Source organism: Mus pahari, chromosome 8 (assembly GCF_900095145.1).
Source record: "Mus pahari chromosome 8, PAHARI_EIJ_v1.1, whole genome shotgun sequence".
Taxonomy (NCBI): Eukaryota; Metazoa; Chordata; class Mammalia; order Rodentia; family Muridae; genus Mus; species Mus pahari.
In genome coordinates this window covers 1,924,263-1,946,701 of record NC_034597.1, presented here as the reverse complement: position 1 = coordinate 1,946,701, position 22,439 = coordinate 1,924,263, and the positions used below count along the sequence as shown (strand labels likewise).

The 22,439-nt window shown below is 38.7% G+C and overlaps 1 protein-coding gene across 4 annotated transcripts in view; it reads left to right on the top strand.

The window, feature by feature from the left end:
* Nucleotides 1-22,439, top strand: part of Fhit (fragile histidine triad diadenosine triphosphatase) — a 1,532,796-nt gene that overhangs the window by 1,311,229 nt on the left and 199,128 nt on the right. For all 4 annotated transcript variants that reach the window (XM_021203702.1, XM_021203701.2, XM_029541579.1 and 1 more), the window contains one exon: nucleotides 11,861-11,929. In XM_021203702.1, coding sequence (XP_021059361.1) covers nucleotides 11,861-11,929 — 69 coding nt within the window. The remainder of the gene's footprint in view (nucleotides 1-11,860; nucleotides 11,930-22,439) is intronic.

Here is a 22,439-nt window from a genome sequence, read left to right as displayed (position 1 = left end):
ATAGGGGACATTCGGGATAGCATTTGAAATATAAATGAAGAAAATAATAAAATAAGTTTAAAAAAAAGAAAGATGAAATCTCACATAGATTATATTTTGAAACAATTTTCTGCCCATTAAATGTCCTATTTTATATAACTAGTACAGCTTACAGTCAGAACTAGCTTTAATTGATATAACTAAAACAAATGGATGGAAGTTGATAGATATTGTAACTAGTGGTCCTCATCTAAACACAGGATTTTTCTGAGAGATCAATACTGTCAAGTGCCTCATTGAACTGTAGAGTTTTCATTGAGAAAATTCTCATTACACAAGAGTCCAGAACTCAATATTCCTTGTGCTTAGTTTTCCACAGCCACAGTATTTATGAAAAATTATGCTTAAGGGCTAAGGATACACCTTAATGGTTGAGCACTTGTCTGGTAAGTGTCATACTGATAGTACTTAAGATTTGTTAGTATTTGGCTACGATTTAAAATCCGAGGTCTTGTAGAATGTCCAAGGTGATGGCTCAGATAAACATTTACTGCATATGTGAGCTTGAGTAAGATAATCATCTATATTTCAATATTTTAATACATAAACCTTGACTAAAATGGATCAACTCCAGCAGGTTAGTACAAGGCTTACATGAGACACTATCTGAGCAATATTTTGTCAGTTTATACACCAGTGAAAAATGTCAGGCACAGTTGTCACCATTAAGCACATAACTAGTATTTCTTTATCTTATCATATTTTTCTGTAGCAATAGAGTACATCAGAACTAATAGTATCAAAGTAGTTCTCATATACATAATACATGGTTGTAGCTCTTATAAAAACAGTTATCTTTCATTCTTGACTTTAAAAAAAATGGAAGATAATGACGTGTGGGATATATATATATATATATATATATATATATATATATATATATATACTCTATGGGTAAAGCTGTCATCCACACTGATAGCATCAGAGGATCCCAGGAGAGTGCAAAAGCATCTGAGGAGCCCTAGAGAACCTAAAGCTTGCACATTGGAGGCCAATTTGGAAGGGCTCTTGGAAGACTAGGGCAGGAGGAAGGGAAGGGATAAGAAAGGCGTTTTACAGGGATGGAATTTTAATTCTAATTACCAAAACTCAAAACCATCAGACATACAGTGACTACAATGTCAAGTGATGAAGTCATGTTCTCTGGATTCTTGAATGTCACTCTTCTAATGGTAACACTCAGACCTGTACCTTCCACAAAAGCAAACAGAACACACTACCACAGAGGACTGTGAGCGCATGCATTCTGGCTGAACAGGGAGACTCAGATAGCTTCCCCAGATTCTACCTCTGTTGTCACAGAAGCATAACCCAATATGCATATGTATGTCTATATGTATGTATTTATATATGAGTAAGCATAGTTATTCCCATATCAATAATAGCTAATAAAAGTAAAAGTAATTTTGAATGATGGATAGATGAATGTCTAATTTTCCTTCGCATGTATAGATGAGGTTTTTTACCTAATAGAAGGAACATTTCAACTGTATACCTTTCTATAGAGAAGAAAAGCAACAGATTCGGTGACCTCACTTAACAGCTTGTGTGAGAACCCAAAGTTTCCAGATGTAAAACCTGCCTCATTCACATCATTCAGTTGGCAACCTCAAAGTAACAAGAGATGTACCTTACCATGTTTCTATCACTCCTAATACATATTAGTCCCCAGTTATAAAATAAAAGAAGCCTGAACCTTTTTGAGATAGACAGTTGTTTGGAAGTAGATGCCAAATCTATAATAGTTTGAGAGTTAGAATCCACTGAAGGAAGACAAGCAAATGATAAACTGGATGCAAGATATTAAGAAAAGAGACTGTTAATTTCTTACACCCAGATGTTCATCTCTACATGGCATTATATCTACCGCTGCTTGTTCCTTTAATACACTTGGTGAAGGAAAGCAGAAAATGCCACTGGAAATATAATTGTCTTTCAGTGTCACTATTAGTGTCTATTACCAAACAGTAGGGAGATTTTCATATTGTTCTGCCTATTGCGATGAAAATTTAAGCAAGGGGAGAGAGTGTTCTCCCAACACCTGTTTTCCTAATTGATAGTAATTACTCTGATCACACGCCACCAGGGCACGTAGGTCTTAATCAAAGTGGGTGCATTCTCATAAAGCCACATTACTTCCTCATAAGCTGTATTACTATCTTATTAACATATTAAAAGAGGACAGGTGATGGGACTGCGACAGTAGCTCCCATGTCTGTCTCTAGATGGGAAGTCTGTGTACTATTCTTCAGTGTTCTCATTCACTGTCAGAACTTCTTCTGTCTTACACACAAATGTTAGAAAAAGATCCATTTCTACCCTGATTAGAGATTGAGAGCAATAGTTTAGGAAGTTGATCTACTTTTTGTCAGTTCCTTTTGCTTTGCTTTGTTTTAGATTTCAGTAGAAGAGCTTCTTGGAGCAAAGAAAACAGAAATGATCTCCCTAGATTTAGCCAGTACCCAATCATGGCATCTCTTGCTAGGCAGTGATTAGGAAGGTGATGAGTGGCTTGTGCTTACAATATGGAAGATGGGGAAATTGATCGGCAAATTAGATGCATTGACACTTGTTCCTGTTTTTTCGGGACCCTGGACTTTTGTTCTCATGGACAAGTGGTGAAAAAAAAAGAGCTTGCCAGTCATTCATCCTCCTGAGCTTGAAGTCAAAAGGCAATGGCAGGTTGGCAGGCTCTAGGACTTGGGTGGCTCTATATAACATCACATTTCCTTGCCTTGCTTTTATCTGGCTTGAAAAGACCTTGATTTTTAGAAAATTTGAAATTTAAAACTGTCTGGTTGTTAAAGGCTCCTTTAAATGCTCATTGTGGCTCAGAGCAATACATCATTGCATCTGTGGTGCTCAGATGATGTACGGAGCCCATATATCAAGAGAGTGCCATCCCTCTCATGATGTATGATTATAACTCACCACTGGAGCAAGGCTAGTGATGTATGGCCTAAAAATACAATTGTTAAGCCACAAAACTCTATAGGGGCTCCACAAATCCTGCAAGATTTTTTGCTTGCTTATTTTCTTTTTTAACTGAATTGGTTCTTTATCCTTTTTCTTTAAGTTTCTCTTTTTTACTGAGACAGTTGGAATACATGGACAACTCTCTATCCCATGTTTTGTTAAAGGCAACCTAGCTGCCTGAGCATCATCCACATTCTCAGTGAAAGAGCTCTGGGCAGCAGAGGTCAAAAGCCATTTATATGTCTTCATGTACACCTTTGAGTTTTGACAGCTCACTGCATTGACTCCTCAATTGGTCATGCTAATGTGTTCTGCAAGCTCTGTGAGCAACATCATTCCTAGTGACATTTATTTTTCAATGAAGTGGCTCTTGGTGATGTCATGCTGACTCTAGCTACAGTAGCAGAAGATGAGGCTTATCCAGTCATATCAAAGGCATAAGTTTTTGAGATAGTGACAGCCCAGATTAGAATATGCTCAGTTCAACTCACTGCAAAATAAGGCTTCTGGCTTACAGTAGAAGCAGGATGTTCATATTGTCTTCAGAGGCACTGGATTGTATTATAGTCATTCCTAGGATGTGTTAAATATTTATAATTGGACAGAAGCAGCCTGAACATGATAACAGCATGTGTTTCTATAGTATGGACAGTAATTTCCTGAGTTAGTTTGCTGGTTTATGGGCATTTATAGATCTGGGAAGATGAAATGAGTTTGAACAACAAAACACCTCATGTGCTACGAAGCACAGGTCATCTGGCATCCATCTCTAGAGACTATAGCCCAAACCCCACTCTGTGGAGCTTCTCCCTTTCTTAGACTTGGGGCCGATGGGATGGGATGACATGAAGACAAGTCAAGGCCTACAATTGTAGTCCTGGCCCTACCACTGGGTTGCTGTTGGTCTTTCAAGACACACTCTCCTGTTCTATAGAATGAAGGAATGGATTGTGTGACTCCCTAACGTCTTCTAATTTATATTTGTATTTTTAATGTTCTGTTTTTATTAATTGGTTCTTTTTTCAGTTGATGTTATATGTGGAATCCCTAGACAGAAAGAGTTAACCATTCCAGCTGAATCTGATGTAGAGGCTCCTGTTCTGTCTTAGGTAGAAATCTTATTCCCATGACTGTCTTGCCCCCACCCACTCCAACCCTGCTCTGGAAACCATAGGCCTGTGTTATTGGAAGACTGAGAACCACTGATGAGTCTTTTATCATATTGTCATGTATCTCACACCTATTGAAAGGAGAATAAACCCATAAACCTATAGCCTAGCATTAGCTCATGAGACCTGATGTGTTAAATATGAGACATTACTTGCAGAAAATGGAGTCTTTCTATCTACCTACATCAATTTGACTCCATGTTCTAGGGATATGATATACCCTTGTTGACCTGATTTCTATTGAGATAATGCTTGGGGTGAGGTGTCACTCTTTACCCTCAAGGAAAAGGAAACAGATGTGTTAAACTATTTATATGTGTTCATGAACACTCCTCAACCAATATGTAAATAGCCTGTTTCTCTCACCCTTGGAGTGGGAGTTATGTGTACATGATTTAGACTATATCCTCTAGTTCTCCCATGGGACAAAGTTTGTCGCTCACAAAAGCAATTTGCTTGATAAGGATTCATTTACAGGCTATCCTTCCTATCTTTTGTCCCACAACCCCTGACTTATATGTTTAGTGATCACTTTTCCAATAGGCCACTTGTAATTCCATCCTATTCCTAAGTATGTTTCAGGTCCATAGAGACAAAGAAAAGTATTTATAATGTTATGTTTCTAAGGAAAATGAAATTTTATCACTGAGAGAATCATGAGAATAACTGGATGTTCTTGATTTTTCTCCTGAGAGTTCTTCTGTCTTCTCTGTATTTTCCATGCTCCAAATGTGTTAGTTTGATGACCAAAAAATTTGAACAACTTTATTATGTAAACATAGTTGCCTTTTCCCATTTGAGAGCTTTTGATGATTTTTCAAATTTCATGAGAAACATAATATACATGAAGCCTTACCTAAATCTTACTGTAAAAAACTTGTCTGACATTCCTTACCTATACAATCAATAGACTCATGTTGTACTCTTTAGAAGTGTTGTACTAATAAAAAAAATATGTAAAGTGTCGAGAAAATCAGGTCATGTATATTCAGGTCATGTATATTTGTTTTATATTGGCTATTTATTTGTGTAAGTGGAGGTCTCATTTCCCTAATTGGTTCTTGATTATGTCAATAAAGATGGAAGAAAGCCAGGCAGTGGTGGCTCATGCCTTTAATCCCAGCATTTGGGAGGCAAAGGCAGGCAGATCTTGAGTTCTAGGCCGGCCTGGTCTACAGACTGAGTTCCAGGACAGCCAGGGCTACACAGAGAAACCCTGTCTCGGAAAAAAAAAAAAAAAAAAAAAAAAAAGAAAGGAAGAAGCCAATTGCTGGGTAAGGAAAAAGGATGAGATTTCTAGGTCCCAGGAGGAAGAGACAGGGACAAGACGGAGGGGGGGGTTACCCAGAGAAAAACACATTTTGCAGAATAGTCAACTACTGATTTTGTCAAGGTAGGGACAATGGCCCTTCAACTTTCTGCATATTAAGTCTGTCAGATAGATGATCCTTGGCCAGAAGGCCAGAGATAGATGCTCTTGGATTCTGAAGTATGGGGGACTATTCAGATAGTCAGCTGTCTTTACATTGGCTTAGTTTTGGAAACTATGTTTAGTGCTTCTTATATTTTTAGGTAATATTTTGTCATTCTATGATTTCTGATGGGTATTGAGGATTAGTTTTAGTCTCATAATCAAACTCAAGTAGCATAACATAGAGTTTATACAGTAGAACACATGGTTTTTCAAGTGATGTTACAGGCAAAAATTCTAAACATAATCCAGGGATGGAATCACAAGTCTTTCAGTTAGGAAATATGATAGAGTACTTTATCTAAATTGACAAATTGGCGGACTGGATGTCATTTGTACTTCATACTGTGTAATTTACTTGTCATGATTTTTTCAATTTATATCTGGAAGAAGAGGGGGTTTTATTTTTATTTTTTTCTTAGTTGGACAAAAAAGGTGTGATGTAGGTGGAGGTGTCATTTCCCTAATTGGTTCTTGACTGAGTCAATAAAGATGGTAGAAGCTAATTGCTGGGTGAAGGAAAAAGTGGGACTTCTGGATCCCAGGAAGAAGAGGAAAGGACAAGAGAGATGGGAGAGGGAGGGGTTCAGCCAGGCTTTGAGAGGAGCAACAGGAACAATGTAAGGCCTTGGAGCATCTAGAACTGGTGGTGAAATTCTGGTATAGGATAGCTGGTAAGTTTGGAGCAATTGATTCTTCCCCCGGCCATTGAGTTATCTGGATAGCTTTAAATATTAAGGCTGTCTGGTATTTTTCATTAACAGCATTAAAGTGGGCTGGAAGAGTATACAACTGGGGCAGAATTTAGGGTGGCTTTGGAATGAGAGGATCAGGCAAAGGACCGAGCTACAGGGTAGAGGAAACTAATACCAAGTGGAGCACAGGCTGGCAGGAGAGCGATCTCATAGTTCTTGCTTGGCAAAGCTAGCCAGGATAAAGAAATAAACAGGTGGAGCATGGGCTGTCGAGAGCATGGCCCAGAGGAAGGAGCTAGTGTGATTTTACAATTACACAACATATTTGGTTTTGTTTCTTTGTTGTTGATTGTTTTCATTGCCATGACCAAATACTTTAAAGAAATGAGTTAGAGAAAAAAATGATTGCTCCTCTTGTTTCTGAGATTTTAGTCCATGGTAATCTGATCCCTCTGTTTCTGGACCATAGTGACAATGGACCATAGTGACAATGGACCATAGTGACAAAGAACTTAATGTAAAAAGGTTATGAAGCTGTAGAACTGTTCACTTCTTGGAAGCTAGGAATTAGCAGCAAAGACTTTCATGGGACAAGAAAAGGCAGACTCCCAGTGACATACTTCCTCCAAGGATGCCCTACATCCTAAGGATTTGCCACTACATAATAATATCAGCAGAACATGAATTAATCCAATGATAAAGTCATAGCCCTTGTAATTCAACAACTCTGAAAAAAATCCCTATTTGCTGAGTCTTTAATGCAAGAGCTTTGGGGCATATGCCAAGATAGTAGATTACTGCTATGAATAATTCGGTAGCTCAATGGTTAGCCTTTCGAGGAAATCCATAGTATTTCCAGAGCAGAGTCAAAGCTTATATTCCCATCAACTTATACAAAGTTCCTATTTCTCATCTTCCCTACCACTGTTTGAAATTGCCTCTCTCTTATTAAAGTTTAATGTCTCTAGAGAAAGGAAATAGTCTCTCATTGTGGTTTGGGATTGAAGCTGTTAAGCATCTTTCCCTCATCATTTATATGTCTCTTTTTTGAGAAAATGTTTACATTTTCTGCCCATTTAAGCTAAAGATATCATCATTTTACTCTTGACTTATAAGAGTTCTTCATGTATTCTAAATACAAGTCCCTTTTCAGATAGACGATATGAAAATCTTTCTCCCATCTGTGGATTGGCCTCTCATTTTCTTAATTACACTCTTTGGGTCACAAGGTGACAATTTTGATGATATTTAGTGACTTCTCCTTTGAATGTCTCTTGTGAGGACACTGAGCCAGGCCAGGTAATCCAGGGTAGATTTTCTACTCAGGATCAGCGTGTAAGCAACCTCAATTCATACGCATCCTTAATTTCCCCTGTCCTGTAATCTACTATATTCACAGGTCCAGGATTAGAATTTAAGCATCTTTGAGGAAGATATTTTCTGTCCCCTACAGCATTATTTTTATTATTCTTTACAACCTGAGTTTTCCTTCTATCACCATTCATAGGCTGGTGTTGAAGAGAGGGGTTCACACAACTGGAGGTGCAGGTAGCCAATTAGAAAGGATGATAGCCCTTTTATGCCTCTCATGGCCCTTTTCTCTGCTGTTGTTATGTTCCCTGCAGTTGAATTATGATATAGTTTAAAAAGAAAAAGACATATTATTTTGATTGCACTGACAATCCTCAGATGATGAATGCTTGTGTGGAAAAATGAGGGAAGCAGAAAAGGTGATGTTATTGCAGTTGTCTCTCCACTTCTGCCGTCCCTATCAACACCTCTAATGAGATAGAACTCATACACTTCACACTGGTACAGTAAAAAAAATGCTGTGGGTTTTAATATATTCAAAAAGTTGTGAGACCATCACTACTATGTGACACTAGAAAAGAAAACATCAGTCACTCCCCAAATAAACCCCGTTTCCCTTGGCAGCCACTCTTCACTGTGCTCCCGGAAACACTGACCTTTCTCTGTGAATTTGCCTAGTCTGGACATTTCATAAATGGTATTGTGTAATAAATGGCCACTCGGATCTGAGTCCTTTCACTTAGCATAATGCTTTCCTTAGCAGCTCCATTCGTCTTTATGCCCAATCATCTTCCGTTGTCTTGTTATTATGGCATTCATCAGTTGATAGTCACTTTGGATTGTTTCCACTTTTTGATGATTGCGAATAATATTGCTATAAATATACATTACAAGGATTTGTGCCTACATGGCTTCAGTTCTCATGTGTATATACTAGGAATATAATTTTGGGTCATTTGGTGGCTGGATGTTTAACATTTTGAGGAATTGCCAAGCTGTTTTTCAAACATACAGCTGCATCATTTTGCACTCTGTGCAAAAGTGTTCGAGGCTTCCATGGCTCCACAGTCTCCCCCATACTTGCCCTTGTCTATCCTTTTGATTAAAGCCATCCGGGTGGATGTGAAGTGGTATCTCTGTGTGGTTTTGATTGGCATTTCACTAATGACTACTGCTATTGAGTATCTAATCATGAGCTTTGCATAGTTGTCTTTCCAGTTTCACTGAAACCACCTCAAGCATTCAACAACAGTGAACACTATTGATAATTCCCTCTTTCTTGAATTATCCCTTCTCTAGGGTTCTGGAACTTGCCATCTCTTGGTTTATATACATATCATATTGGTAGGTTGAGTCTTCCTTCTTTACAAGAACTGTGCTGGCTCTGTCATGATTTCTCTGTCCTGGGAGACTGAGTAGATTGTCAGAATCTTGTGATTTGGCTGTCACTTAAGAGTTTGCATCACTGTATCATATACCAGGAATAGCTGAGATCATGCCCTTAGGGAAAAATCACCTAGACAGTGAGTTGTTTACTGCCTTTGGTGTCATGGCAAGTTTCAAATGGCTGCCAGTGATCAAGAGTGGCATTTCCAGAACTGAATAGTAACAGCACATAGAAATAGCTCTGATGAGCGAACTCAGGGAAGCAAGATATAGAACAGGAATCAGAGACAAGTCCAGGTCTGAAGTCACTGGCATGGTCTTAAGTACAGACATAAAGCAGTTCAGGAAGCCTGGGCAACCTATGGAGATAGGTATCTACATAACACTACAGGGCAGTCCAAACAAAGTATTAACCTCAGTGATCAGCATTTCTTAGGGGTAGGCCTAAGAACAAGAGAGATGGTCTTAGTCAAAGTCTCTCAAAGTATGACCCTAGACCAACATTACTTGGGAATCTATTAGAAAGTAAGTTAGGAGGCTCTTAATTTTTAGCAATAGCTAGCTTTTTACTGCAGTTTGAGAAACACTTATCAAAGCAACAGAAACACATTCTGGCAGAAAGAGATGCTTTAACTGTGCACCAGTTAAGGAGCTTGGGAAGTATCAGTCTTGCTAATATAAGAACCAATCATTGAATGTGACCTCTGGTCTTCAGATTGCATGCGTTTTTTTAACAGTAAAGATACTGTCACTGTGTCTAGATATATTCAGGACACCGTGCTAAGCAGCATAACAAACTTATGACAAATGTGCTTAGATGACTTGATATTTTAGACCTGTGAGATGGGAATCCTGCAGTCCTCCTGATAAAGAAGACTAGGTGACTGCTGTGGAGAGGCAACACAGCGGGTACATGGGAGGTCCAGCTGTACTGGGCATACTGTGCTCTAAGATAAAAGCTGCTGCTTTTTTTATCCATATCCTCTTGCAGTTTGAGTACAGACTACTGATGATTAATGTTTAAAGAAGATGATAGAGAACAGGTGGATGACATCAAGGAAGACAGTAGGGAAAAGGGGGTCTTGATAAGGGAAAAAAGTAGGAAAGGAAGAAAAAATACAGCAAGATTTGCAACTGATGATTGTGTGGGCTTTCACTGGGTCCTCGGCGGTTTCTGCTCCCTGCCTTCTCTGATCTGATGTCTAAATCCTTCAGTCACTGAGCACAATGAATTTCCACTCAGGCTTGTGTTGCATGCCCTTATTTTTTAAAATTTGGTTCCTGGGTAGTTCATCACTTACTTCTCTGTGTTTGTTTGTGTCTGTCTCCCTCTCTCTTCACTCACATAATTGGGGACTTAAGTATGCCTATGTCCCAGTTCCTGAGGGGTTTTGGGCCAGGCTTCCCCATTGACTGCTGCATATATAGGCAGAAACATGTCACAGTTTGGGAACTCTATCCTGAGGGACTAACACTGAGCTCCTCTTTATTTCATCCAGCATGGATAGCCTTGCTTGCTGCCTCTCCTGCAATAACTTATCATTCTCCCTTCCTGATACACAAAGCCACAGATACACTTCATGTTCTGTTCTCTGAAGGTCCATGGTTACAGCCCAAACACAGTAATCAGTGTACAGTGGGCATGACTGACAATGTGCTTTGATTCTCTACTTGCTTTTTGTAAGCTTTTCCATTTTCCAATCTCTGCAGTTGATAATAAATGAAGGAATGTTGCTCAAGGGCATGAATAAGGTTTAAGCTTAGAGAGATACAATAGATGCTGTTGGTTGAATAAAACGAAGATATCAGCTTAGCCTTGAAGTGTACATGCTCTGAGTCCTCATTGATGATCTCTACTTAATAAGACAGCAGTGTCTATTACCTGGTCCTTTAGTAGCCTAGATTAGGGAAATGAGGGATTTGAAAGATCAAGTGCAGGTCAGTTAGATGGCTTAGCAGGTAAAGGTACTTGTTGCCAAAACTTACAACCTGAGTTTAATCCCAAGAATGTGCAAGGTGGGAGAAGAGAGCATGCTGCCAATTGTCCTTTGCCTTTCTGATCTACACACACACACACACACACACACACATATACTTTAATTTTTAATTTTTTTCAAAAGATTATGTTGACAGAATTATTGCGTGTATTGGTAAAGAACAAGAAAATAAGAGAGAGTGACATCATTTTCTGTGAGGATTTCACCACATTCTGTAGAGCTGGAGCCTTGTCCTCTCTGAGCATTCGTTCCTCCTTCTGTAAAATGGAGACCACTTCAGAAAGGACTTCTAGGAGTACTCAATAAAAATCTATTCGGTACTAATAAAAGCGTTGGTTGTCACAGTCAATAAGAATAAATGAGAGCATGTGCATTACAATTGTGTAATTGTTCTTCAGTGCCACTGTTCTTGGGTTGGCCCATTCTACTTCTTCCCTTCACTAATTCACTGGTTACTTATGCAGTCCACTGCTGGCCAGGGCTTCTCGCTTGTCAGCTCCAGAGTCACAGCAGCCATCTCTGAAGACATGTGGTCATTTTAAATCACAGGCTAACTACAACCCAGACTGACAGTGATGAATAATTCCATGGTGCCTGTAATGGACACTCCCATATGCCACCAGGTTGTTCCCTCTCGTTTTGTGCTTCTTTATTCTCAACAGAATTCAGATGTAGTTTCTGAAGGTGAACATCATCTTCTGAAAACAAATCCCGCAAGAAGCCGTGGGCAGGAACTGGCCTCCAGGAAAGCATCACTGTCAAGTCAAAATAGAAAAGTAGAATTAAATACAGTTGTTCCTTTCTTTTATATTTCAGCATGTACATGTCCACGTTCTCCCCAGGAAGGCAGGGGACTTCCCCCGGAATGACAACATCTATGATGAGGTAAGTCTGTCTTTTGTGACTTTATTATTTGATCACAAGGCCTGTCAGTGTGATAAAATCAACCCAATTAACCATATGTCACCCCAGATGGGATATTAAATGGTCTTCTACCCAGTAGAACTTGGAAAGTGACAGTAGAAGCTCACAAGAGAAGAGTGACCACTAGGAGAATCTAAAAAGAAATGAATTATTAATTTTTTTTACTATTGAAACCCAATATCAAGCCAAGTGGCCTTATTATTTCTGCTCTGTCATGTTTACTAGGACACTTACTACCTGTGTAAAGACATAATCCTGAATCTCCAAAGACAATACAAACTGTTAAAAGTAGAAATCAAACAGAGAGACATATAATTCTTTGAGATGAACATGCTCACATTGGAAGCTGGAGAAATGGCATAGTGGATAAGTTACTTGTCCTATAAGCATGAGAAACTGAGTTTGGCTCCCCAGAACCCCTATAAAAATATAAGAATAGCAGTACATGCATGTATTGATAAAATTAACTAATAACAAAATGGTTATAAAGAAGATAGGCAATCCCTGGCACTCATTGGCCAGCTACTGTAGCTAAATCAGTGAGTTCCAGGGCCAGGGAGACCCTATCTGATGAAAAACAAATGGAAAAGTGATGGAGAAAGATACTCAGTGCCAACCTCCAGCATACATACATACATATGCAAGTATACTAACATTTACACACATAGACATCATACACTTACGAAAACATGCTGCCTTTGCACTTAGCACACCTGTAGATTCAACTTGTCTCTCCAAAGAGCACATATTCAAAGTGAAACTTTGAGTTATCCTTAACTGAAGCTACATTCACTTAAGTAACATATGTGTGACTTGAATCTCCTAAACATTTTAGAAGTTGTGTGATTTTTGGATCTTTCCATCCAAAGATACCAATGTCAAATCAATTCTGCATAAACCATCAAGGGCTATGCAATCACCTCTAGGGTCTTATCTACAGGTGCTGTGTGGAACACGACCATGGTAGAATAAGTTAGAAGAAAATGTAAAATGATGTCTGTTTACATATTACCTATAGCCAAAGAATACAAAATCTGGTCAGATGGTGCCGGTGCTGTAGAATATTTGTTTCAAAAGCCCTTTGGTTGTAACAAGGAAAGATGTATGGATCAATTAACAATGTCTGCCTTGGATATCAAATAGAACAAGCAGATTTTAGTCATATATTTGATACTCTACTTCCAGACCTTTGGAATCAATTTCCACTTTTAACTCTAATTTTTGTTGTTTATCATGTGTTTCTGCTAATTATATGAAGATATCATGTCCCTAGGGGGCATGTTTATTATACATCTCTGCATACATTCATAGGATTTTTCCTGATTAAGTGGGCATTAAAATGGCTAGCTAAGCACTGAAAATAAATAAATAAATAAATAAATAAATAAATAAATAAATAAATAAATAAATAAAAACAGGAAGTTGGTATTTAATAAGAAAATTCTTCCATGACTCTCCTGGGACTTAGTGGATCTTTTGATATCCTTTCCAATACTTGCAGTAGACTTGTGTATGGTGGACACCCTCTAGCCACTAGTTTTGAGTGCTGGTTTGTGACCTAGTGTGTAGAACTCTTATTTCTCAGGGTTATTTGTGATATATTGTGTTTGAGTAGATGACAAAGGCACAGGGAACAATTATTACATGTATTAAAACCCTCTCAGGTGATTCTGATGCAGATCTATATGTCGGAGCAGGTGCTGTCTACAACCCCAGCTTCTCAAAACCTCTAAACACTCTAATGTGAAGTCAGTTTTAGCAGATGTAGAATACAGGTTGGGCATTGATAATGACTTAGTCTGTGTGATAAAAAAAAAAAATTGGAGTTACAGGATCATTGTATACAGAGATATATTTAAAACACAAGTATAAAGCATATTAATGTAAACCAAGGTTAATAAAATGTTGCCAAGTACAGGTTATTTTAATGAATAAATTACCACATGATTTATATACAAGTGAATGCTGCTGGAGTAGTATTTAAAGTGCTTGAAAACACTGCTTTCCTTAGGCTAATCAGTCACCTTGAATCTTGTTTATGCTCCAAATGTGCTATTGACAGAAGCTGTGTGGATACATTTCAGCTCTATAGAAGACACAATGGCTGACATTGCACAGCACATGGCCTTTGTCTCCTCTAATACTATTTTGCCCTTCCTGCATGGCATCTCTCGACTCAAAATAAAACAATATGTATGCCAATGTTCCATGTATCTCCTCTGTATGAAAAAGTAACTTCCATAAAAAATGATTTTTCAGGCAAGAGTAGCTTATAATATACCCTACAGAGATAGAGGTCCAAGACTCGAAAGGGACTGAATAACAGAATCAAGTTCATTGCAACCTACTGAGGAGGTGACAGTCAATAACTTCACTTGGCTTCCAAGTCTTAATGTTCTTATCTTTAAAATGGATAGTGTATATGCCTTCAAAACCTGGGCATGTGTATTATGTGATATACATATCCTCAAAGCAGATTTGGGGGTTGATATGCACTTGTTAATTTTGCCTTTGAACGTATATAGAGGGTAAGTAACGAGAACCCCGATTTCAAGCCAGGTTGTTGGATGTCCTCATTTAGTACCATTTTCCAGAGTGAATAAAACACTGTATTTCAAATTTTCTATCTGCCTTCAACTACCCAGACTCAGTGTAATCTTCCTCTTTGTTTGAGAAGCTTCTCTCATTTAAGTACATAATAAAGCAATGTCTAGCAAGAGGCATGCAGAGCATCAAGCACTGGGCAGGCATTATTGGTACACGATGTAATATACATTAGACTGAGTGATCTTAATCAGAAATGATAGGGTGATGAGGGATGACATTCTTTATACTGATGAAATCACTCACTGTGGATTATGTATATCCCAGTGACATAACAAACAGGCTGCCTTGAAGGCAGATGGGTGGGAAATAGAAACAGCAAGAGAATGAGCTCAGTGGCTGTACTGCACTCCTACTACTGCAGTCTTATAGAGGCTTACCTAAGAAAGTCCTAGATGCAGTTGTGTCATAAAATTATATTCTTTGTGAGCACAATTTTAAGGTAGCTAGTGATGATTGGAGAAGCTCCACAGAAGGCATGCAAGATGGCAAGTTCTAGAAACAGAGAAAAGGGATGACGATTGATGAGGATGATTTGTAAAGGAAGGCACAGTCACTGTTTCTAAATATCTAACATTCTGGAAAAAAGGTTAAAGGGCACTAATCATGCTCTTTGTGGAATTAATATGTTTCATGCGGTCTCTAAGGAAAAGATCTAACAGAATCAGGCTGCAAGGAGGCAGGCGTGAACATCAAAAAAGAGTAGGTCATATGGAGGAAGGAACTCCTAACAGGTAGAATGGCCTTTCTGTGAAATGGCGAGTCCTATCTGTGGATCCGTTCAGCTCATGGTTGCTTGGAAGCATGTGTGCAATTGGTATAGAGACCACGTGGCTCTGCACCCCCGCCTTTTCACACCTGGCGTCTTCTCTCATTTGTCTCCTCTTGCAGATGCTTCAAGCTCTGTAACAAATAGTGTCTTTTTCTTAGTATTGTGGCATTTGAGTAAGTGCCTCAAAACCTTCTTTTGTTTAGTTCTTAGAAATACAAGACGTAGACTTTCTTGACTTTTATGAGACTATATTCTATAGATTTTTCCCATTCGCAGCCTCTTCTTGCCTTTTCTGACTCAGCATTGTATACTGATGATCTGTGAGCTTGCTTGCTTCCTTAAGTGTGTTTTATTGTTCCCTGCAAAGTACTTCTTAATGTTGTGTTTCACTTTTGTCTGAAAAGTACTTTTTTTAATGAGATGGAATGTTGCTACGCATGTCACTCATGCTGTAGGTCAGTAGAGCTCAGACAATTCTGTCTCTGACATATGCTGACATCCCTCACATCGGCCATGTCTATGTATCTTTACAGGGTTCCCTCACACTGAACATTAAAGTCTTTCCCACAAATACAGAATGAGAGAGGTCAACTTGAACAGTGCTGATTCCAAAGCCTTTTAAGTTTGAACTCCTGTCCCAATCCATCTCTTGTCTCTACCAGTCAAACATTACTTCTCTCAGGTACATCCGGCAGGATCAGCACTTCATGCAGACGATCTATAATATCTGTTTCCCTTTCCTGTTTGTTTGTTTGTTTATTTATAATATTGTGGCCCAAAAGGATTTCTTCAGCCACAATGTTGGGCCTTTCCCACTTCTATGCCAGCAAAAAGTCTCCTTCACATATAGCTTGCTTTTGCAAAACTAGCATTGATTCCCCTACCTCAGAGCCTTTGTACAAATTGTTTTCTGCCTGCAATATCTGACATCAGCTCCCCTTCATGTAGGTCTGTGTGTCTGACCAAATCATAGGTCAAGCTCACCTCCTACAAGAGCCCCTCTTCCTTCTCTTCCTAGCTAAAATAACCAGCCTTCTGTCCTTACTCAAGTAGCTCCTTCTTAGTAGGATGCCTGTTGCATCCTTAACAACTCACTCAAGGTAATTATTAGTTTATATGCAACACTGGCATCTCCCAAGTGCATTGTAAAGCCTTGGGAGCAGGGACCTAGTCTGTTATAGGGTGGTTCCACAGTGAATACCTGTTAACTAGTTGCACATATGACAGGACAAGAGTCACACTTAAAGAACTCAAAATCCCCTACAAGTTGAAACATAATTTACACAGAGGGCATCTTGCTTTCAGGGCAATGATTCATTAACTCCTGATTACATTGAATGTGAGCAGAACATGGTGCTGTCAGCCATCTAAGGTTAATTTGATGGGGCATTGATGGAACAAAATCTTTTGGTCAGAAATCAGTGTGCTGCAGAAGGGCTGAAAAGTGAAGCCCACCAGAAAGGTTTTGAGAAGCAATTATAAGCCTTTTCTGATTGTTAAACAAGTCTGGTAGACTTCACCAAGGATGATAAGTAACTTTCCCCCTTGAAACCTAGATCTGTCTGCCTGGAACACATATAGATGTGGGGTTTGCTGAAAGCAAGCTGGAGAGCCACTGTGCCTCTCACTCTGACTTCATTATCATCTTGGGATTCATCTTCCCATGTTCTCCCTCAAGCTGGCCTTGGACTTGTCCTCAAGTATTTTACTCACCCTTCCACTACCACATTTCAGAGCATGAGCCTTTCCCCTCAAATAAGTGTAAACTTCACCCTTTCTAAAGCCTATAGGCCTGCCCCAACTTTTATTACTCTCCACATATATGTGGACACCCCACAAACTCTGCGTTGTATTTTCTTGGAACTTGAATATAAGGCCTTCTCTGAACTCTTCAGGACCTCTATTATCTTGACACATTGATTAATATTATGATAATAGCCCCAGCACGTGTGAGGCAGAGGCAGGCAGATTTCTGAGTTCGAGGCCAGCCTGGTCTACAGAGTGAGTTCCAGGACAGCCAGGACTACGCAGCGAAACCCTGTCTCGAAAAAAACAAAAACAAAAAAAAAAATCATGATAATGGCATAAATAGTTCCTTGGATCAAAGAGGATGCATCACTAATTCGCAGGAGAGGAATTCCCATTGCTTAATGCCGTGGTATATCATTGAATTAGCACAGTTAAGGCTTGTTCTGACTGTGTTTCAAATAAGCAAAAATCATAACTGGATTGGCCAATTTGTCAGATGTTTATGGGTGACATTGAATGGTTATGATTGTGTGCTATGTATAAAATCTATTGCTTTGTTTTGTTTTGTTTTTTAAGGAGTGTTTAATATTAAAGCAAAGGGGAATTGCAATCAGCAATTTGAAAAATGTAACCATGAACTTTATAGACAGAGCAACCATGGGTTCAAGCATGTCTTGGAAAATAATTGCTTGGCTTAACACAATGCATGAACAAAATCAATTTACACAAATTCAGGTCATTTGGCCCCCGGGGGCTTAAGAAAACATTCTATTGCTGATGATATTTATTGTTGAAATTGGATCTCTTTCACACATCATTTGATGATGTACTCAAAGCCCATGGATTCCCTAGTTGATTTTGCAAAAAGGAAGGAATGTTTCAGTGAGACAGTTAATTAGCTGCTCTCCCTCTGGGTTCACTGATCTCTTCCTAGTGATTGCTAAGCTTCTGAGTTCATGAGAACCTTAGAATGCAAATATTAATACCACCTGATCAGACTAAAATGGCAGTTCTATGTGTTTCCTGCACTCTTTGGTAAAAGCATCTGAATAGGATAAGAGCATAGTCATTCTTAATTAAATGATACGCCCACATATGCTGTCTATATGCTTCTTTGAATGTTCTTTGACAACCTAACTTAAGAGGTATGGACTACTGTTTCCATGTCACATTATTACCCTTCTAAATCTTTATAATCCCTCACAGAAGAAAATAAAATTAGAAAAAAAGTGATTTAACAGGTCAAAAATTATTTCTGCTCCCTTTTCCTCATATAAATGAATATTAGAGAAAATCAGACTGGCTTCGTATTTACTAATGCTTACTAAGCACAGTAAAAAGGCAAAATAGAACAATGATGGTGATGATGATGATGATGATAACAATGATGATGATAACGACGATGATGATGACAACGATGATGATGATGATGATGATGATGATGATGATGATGATGGGTTGGGACTGTCTTAGTTAGGGTTTTACTGCTATGAAGAGACAACACGACCAATATAACTCTTCTAAGGGATAACATCTAACTGGGGCCAGCTTAGAAGTTCAGAGGTTCAATCCATTGCAATCAAGGTGGAAACACAGCAGTGTCTGGACAGGAATGGCACTAGAGTAGCTGAAAGTTTTAGATCTGGTTCTGAAAGCAAACAAGAGAAGACTGACTTCCAGGGAGCTAGCAGGAAGTTCTCTCAAAGCCTACCCTCCATAGTGACACACTTCCTCCAACAGGGCCATACCTCCTAATAGTGCCATTCCCTGGGCCAAACATATTCCAATCACCACAAGGCACACTAAAGACAATCATGAATTCACTAAATCACAGAATCAAATCATCAAAAGAAAACAGAATAAACAACTGGCGAGGATCATGTATGAGCCCTATAGCAAAATACAACTTCTATGAAGTCTTTATTTTTCTCATTAGAATTTACTTTAAGAGATGTCACAAAAGGTCAATTTTTTTCTCAAAATTTTTCTATGTCACTCTAGTATCTTCAGTTGCTTGTTAGTCATGTACAAACGAGAATAATGTGAATCACATGGCACTTGATTATGACATTTATAGCAAAAGCTCTTCTTCAAAGCTCCCTCATTGTTTCCTGAATAAGACTTTGCCGTGCAGAGTCCCATATGATCTTCATGGTAAACCCAGTCTCTAGACATCCCCTACAACACAGCCCTGGTAGTGAAGACGAAAAATGCCTGCACTGAGACATTCCTGTTGCTGGTGTCCCTCTGTCTTCTCTCATGCTTCTCACAAGGCAATGCTTTAATCTCATTGTGATGGCTATAGTCAGGCACCCATGAGGCAGGTGCCTAAAGAATGGGCTATGTGTATACTAAAAAAAGAAAGAAAAGTTCATTTGGCTTATATTCAATGTTCTTTACATAAATTATCACTTAAGATTAAATATTTTGGCATTTTGGATATCTATGATGCAATAAGGCAAATTACCAAGCAAAAATCCTTCTGAATCCATAATATTTAGACAATTGAGAATGTAGGCCTCAGGCAAGAGAAAAAGTTGCTCTAGTAATAATTTAAGAGCCCAAACAGGTAAATAATGCAGAGGGAAGAGAGACATTAATCATTAATATATTTTTATCAGTGGAAATTATTATGGCCTCAAAGAGAAAAGATCCCAAGTATTTGACCTACTCTCTTGAAATAACAACAAAAAATGAGCAAGAATTATGGAGAGGGGAGAAAATAAAGTTAGTTATGTTTTAAAGAATTTATAAATTATTTTGCTTTTTGGCTATCAGTTGACAATATCTTGACAAAGTATTCACATACTTCAAATAAGCTTTATAATAAATGCCATTACCTCTTTATTGGAACAGGATATATTGTTGGAATTCATGCATAGCTTACCAGCACAGAGGCATCATAGTGCTGTCACAGTTTTGCTTTGGTTACCACAAGGTTGTATCCACTATGGATGTCCCCAGTCCCCAATTAGTGCTCAAGAGGATACATCTAAGTATATTTATAGACATTTTAGATTAAGAAAGATTTTAAAAAGAGGATGTGAACTTAAATTTAATAATAGAGTTTTTAACCAAAAACTATCATTTCAAACCAGAAGACTATCATTTTAGCACATAGACACTATAAAATATTACTAATACAATATTTATATTCTCTTGTGGCAAAAGTCTTTGAAGCCCAGTATGTATTATAAATTCCCAATACATCTCATTTCATGTTAGGCACAGGTGGTGGGTTAGTACCAAATTAAATAGGACAGTTCTAGAGTTGTTTAAAGCCAGCTATGATGATGATGATGGTCATGGTCATGGTGATAATGAAGATGAACTTAAATCTGTTTTATTTTCATCCTGCCTATCTAAATCCAGAAGACTATGCTGTGTTTTCATCATATCAAATGAATGAGCTAGAGGCTACTGTCTCTTATCAAAGATCTTGTTGGTTAATCCCAGCACCTGGGAGGCAGAGGCAGGCGGATTTCTGAGTTCGAGGCCAGCCTGGTCTACAAAGTGAGTTCCAGGACAGCCAGGACTATACAGAGAAACCTTGTCTCGACACCCCCCCCCCAAAAAAAAAAGAAAAAGAAGAAAGATCTTGTTGGAATTTTAAAACTGAAGTGACCAGTCAGATTGATATATGGAAGGTACATTCATTTTTCTGTCTGTTTGGTGTCAGTACTACCGAGGATAATCATGAGATGATCCAAGAACTTTGGGGAAGGAGAGGCACTGTTTGAGTCATTATTTCTGCTGACAATCACCTTTGAAATGGGTGTCCTAGTTGGCTGAAATTTCTCATTTACTTTTGTAAGGAGATGAAATGTTCTTCTGCAGTAAAATCATGTAAGGTTAAGGGTGGCGATCCAGATCCAACTTGCTTGGTGCTCAGTCCATTCCTTGTACTTGGAAAACCAGCTTTTCCATGTCTCAGGCTTTTTTATCTATAAAATATATGTGGGGTTGCAAGGCAAATCGAATGGTTTCCTATGTATGAAGCCTGAAGATACACAAGGAATGCCCAATAAATATTCACTAAAATAATTTGCATGAGCATTAATAGTATTATCATTAGCCTGACAGAGCCTGTTGTGAAGAGCTGGTAGAGTGAGTTTGGTAGGTGACGAATCAGAGGTCATCTTCTGTCTGCACAGCACTCATCTGAGAAATTTCTGTTACTATGAGCATGTGGAATGTGAGCCTTCAATGACAATCGTCTGTGATCACGTTAACTTTCCAACAGTCTCAGGCAGGGAATCTGCAGGATCCTGTCATTTCAACACGATAAGGAAATCTCTTCTGAAGAGAAAATACTGAAGTTTATTCTAGGACTTTCAGATCACTTCAACAGACTGGAAAACAGTGCTTTCTAGAAACTGTTGATTTACAACTTCCACATTCCAACTTAGAAGCACACTTTGAGAGGTTCTGGGGTTTGTGTTTTTTGTTTTTGTTTTCATTGAAGAAAGGGAAGAAAAGGCTTCTATATGGGTATATCTCTAAACTGTATTCTGAGCTTACTACGTAAACATCAGTGTCTTTCATGAGATTTACTTGACAGGGAGAAGGGACAAGAAGCCAGTATCATTAGGCTTCTGGATTAGGTTACCTGTCATAAACAAATCTAGCTCTTAGATTTTGTCCCAAGAGAAGTGGTGAAGAATAATTAGAGAGTGAAATTATCATTTGATGAGCCACAGTGAGCTAGGCTCTATGTCAGGTGATTCACATACATCACCCTGCCTTTACAAACATCAGGGGAAGAAGCTGAACCTCACAGGAGGAAGCATCATTTCTCTTTAGTTGTGAGAAAGCTTTATTATTGTTAGTTATTATTTCTTTTAATTAATTAATTTCTTACACTCCATATTTTATCCTCCACCCCTGTCTATCATCCAACTGTTCCACATCTCATACCTCCTCCTCACCCCCCTGACTCCATGTGGGTGTCCCCATCCCCACCCCACCTGACCTCTAAACTCCCTGGAGCCTCCAGTCTCTTGAGGTGCATCTTCTCTGAATTAACACAGACCTGGAGGTTTTCTACTGTATGAGTGTTGGGAGTCTCATATCTGCTGGTGTATGCTGCCTGTTTGGTGGTCCAGTATTTGAGAGATCTCAGGAGGTCCAGATTAATTGAGACTGCTGGTCCTCCTACAGGATCCCCCTTCTCCTCAACTTCTTTCAGCCTTCCCTAATTCAACAACAGGGGTCAGCTGCTTCTGTCTATTGGTTAGGTGCAAATACCTGCATCTGACTCTTTCAGCTGCCTGTTGGGTCTTCCCAAGTTCAGTCATGCTAAGTCCCTTTGTGTGAGTGCTCCATAGCCTCAGTAAGAGTGTCAGG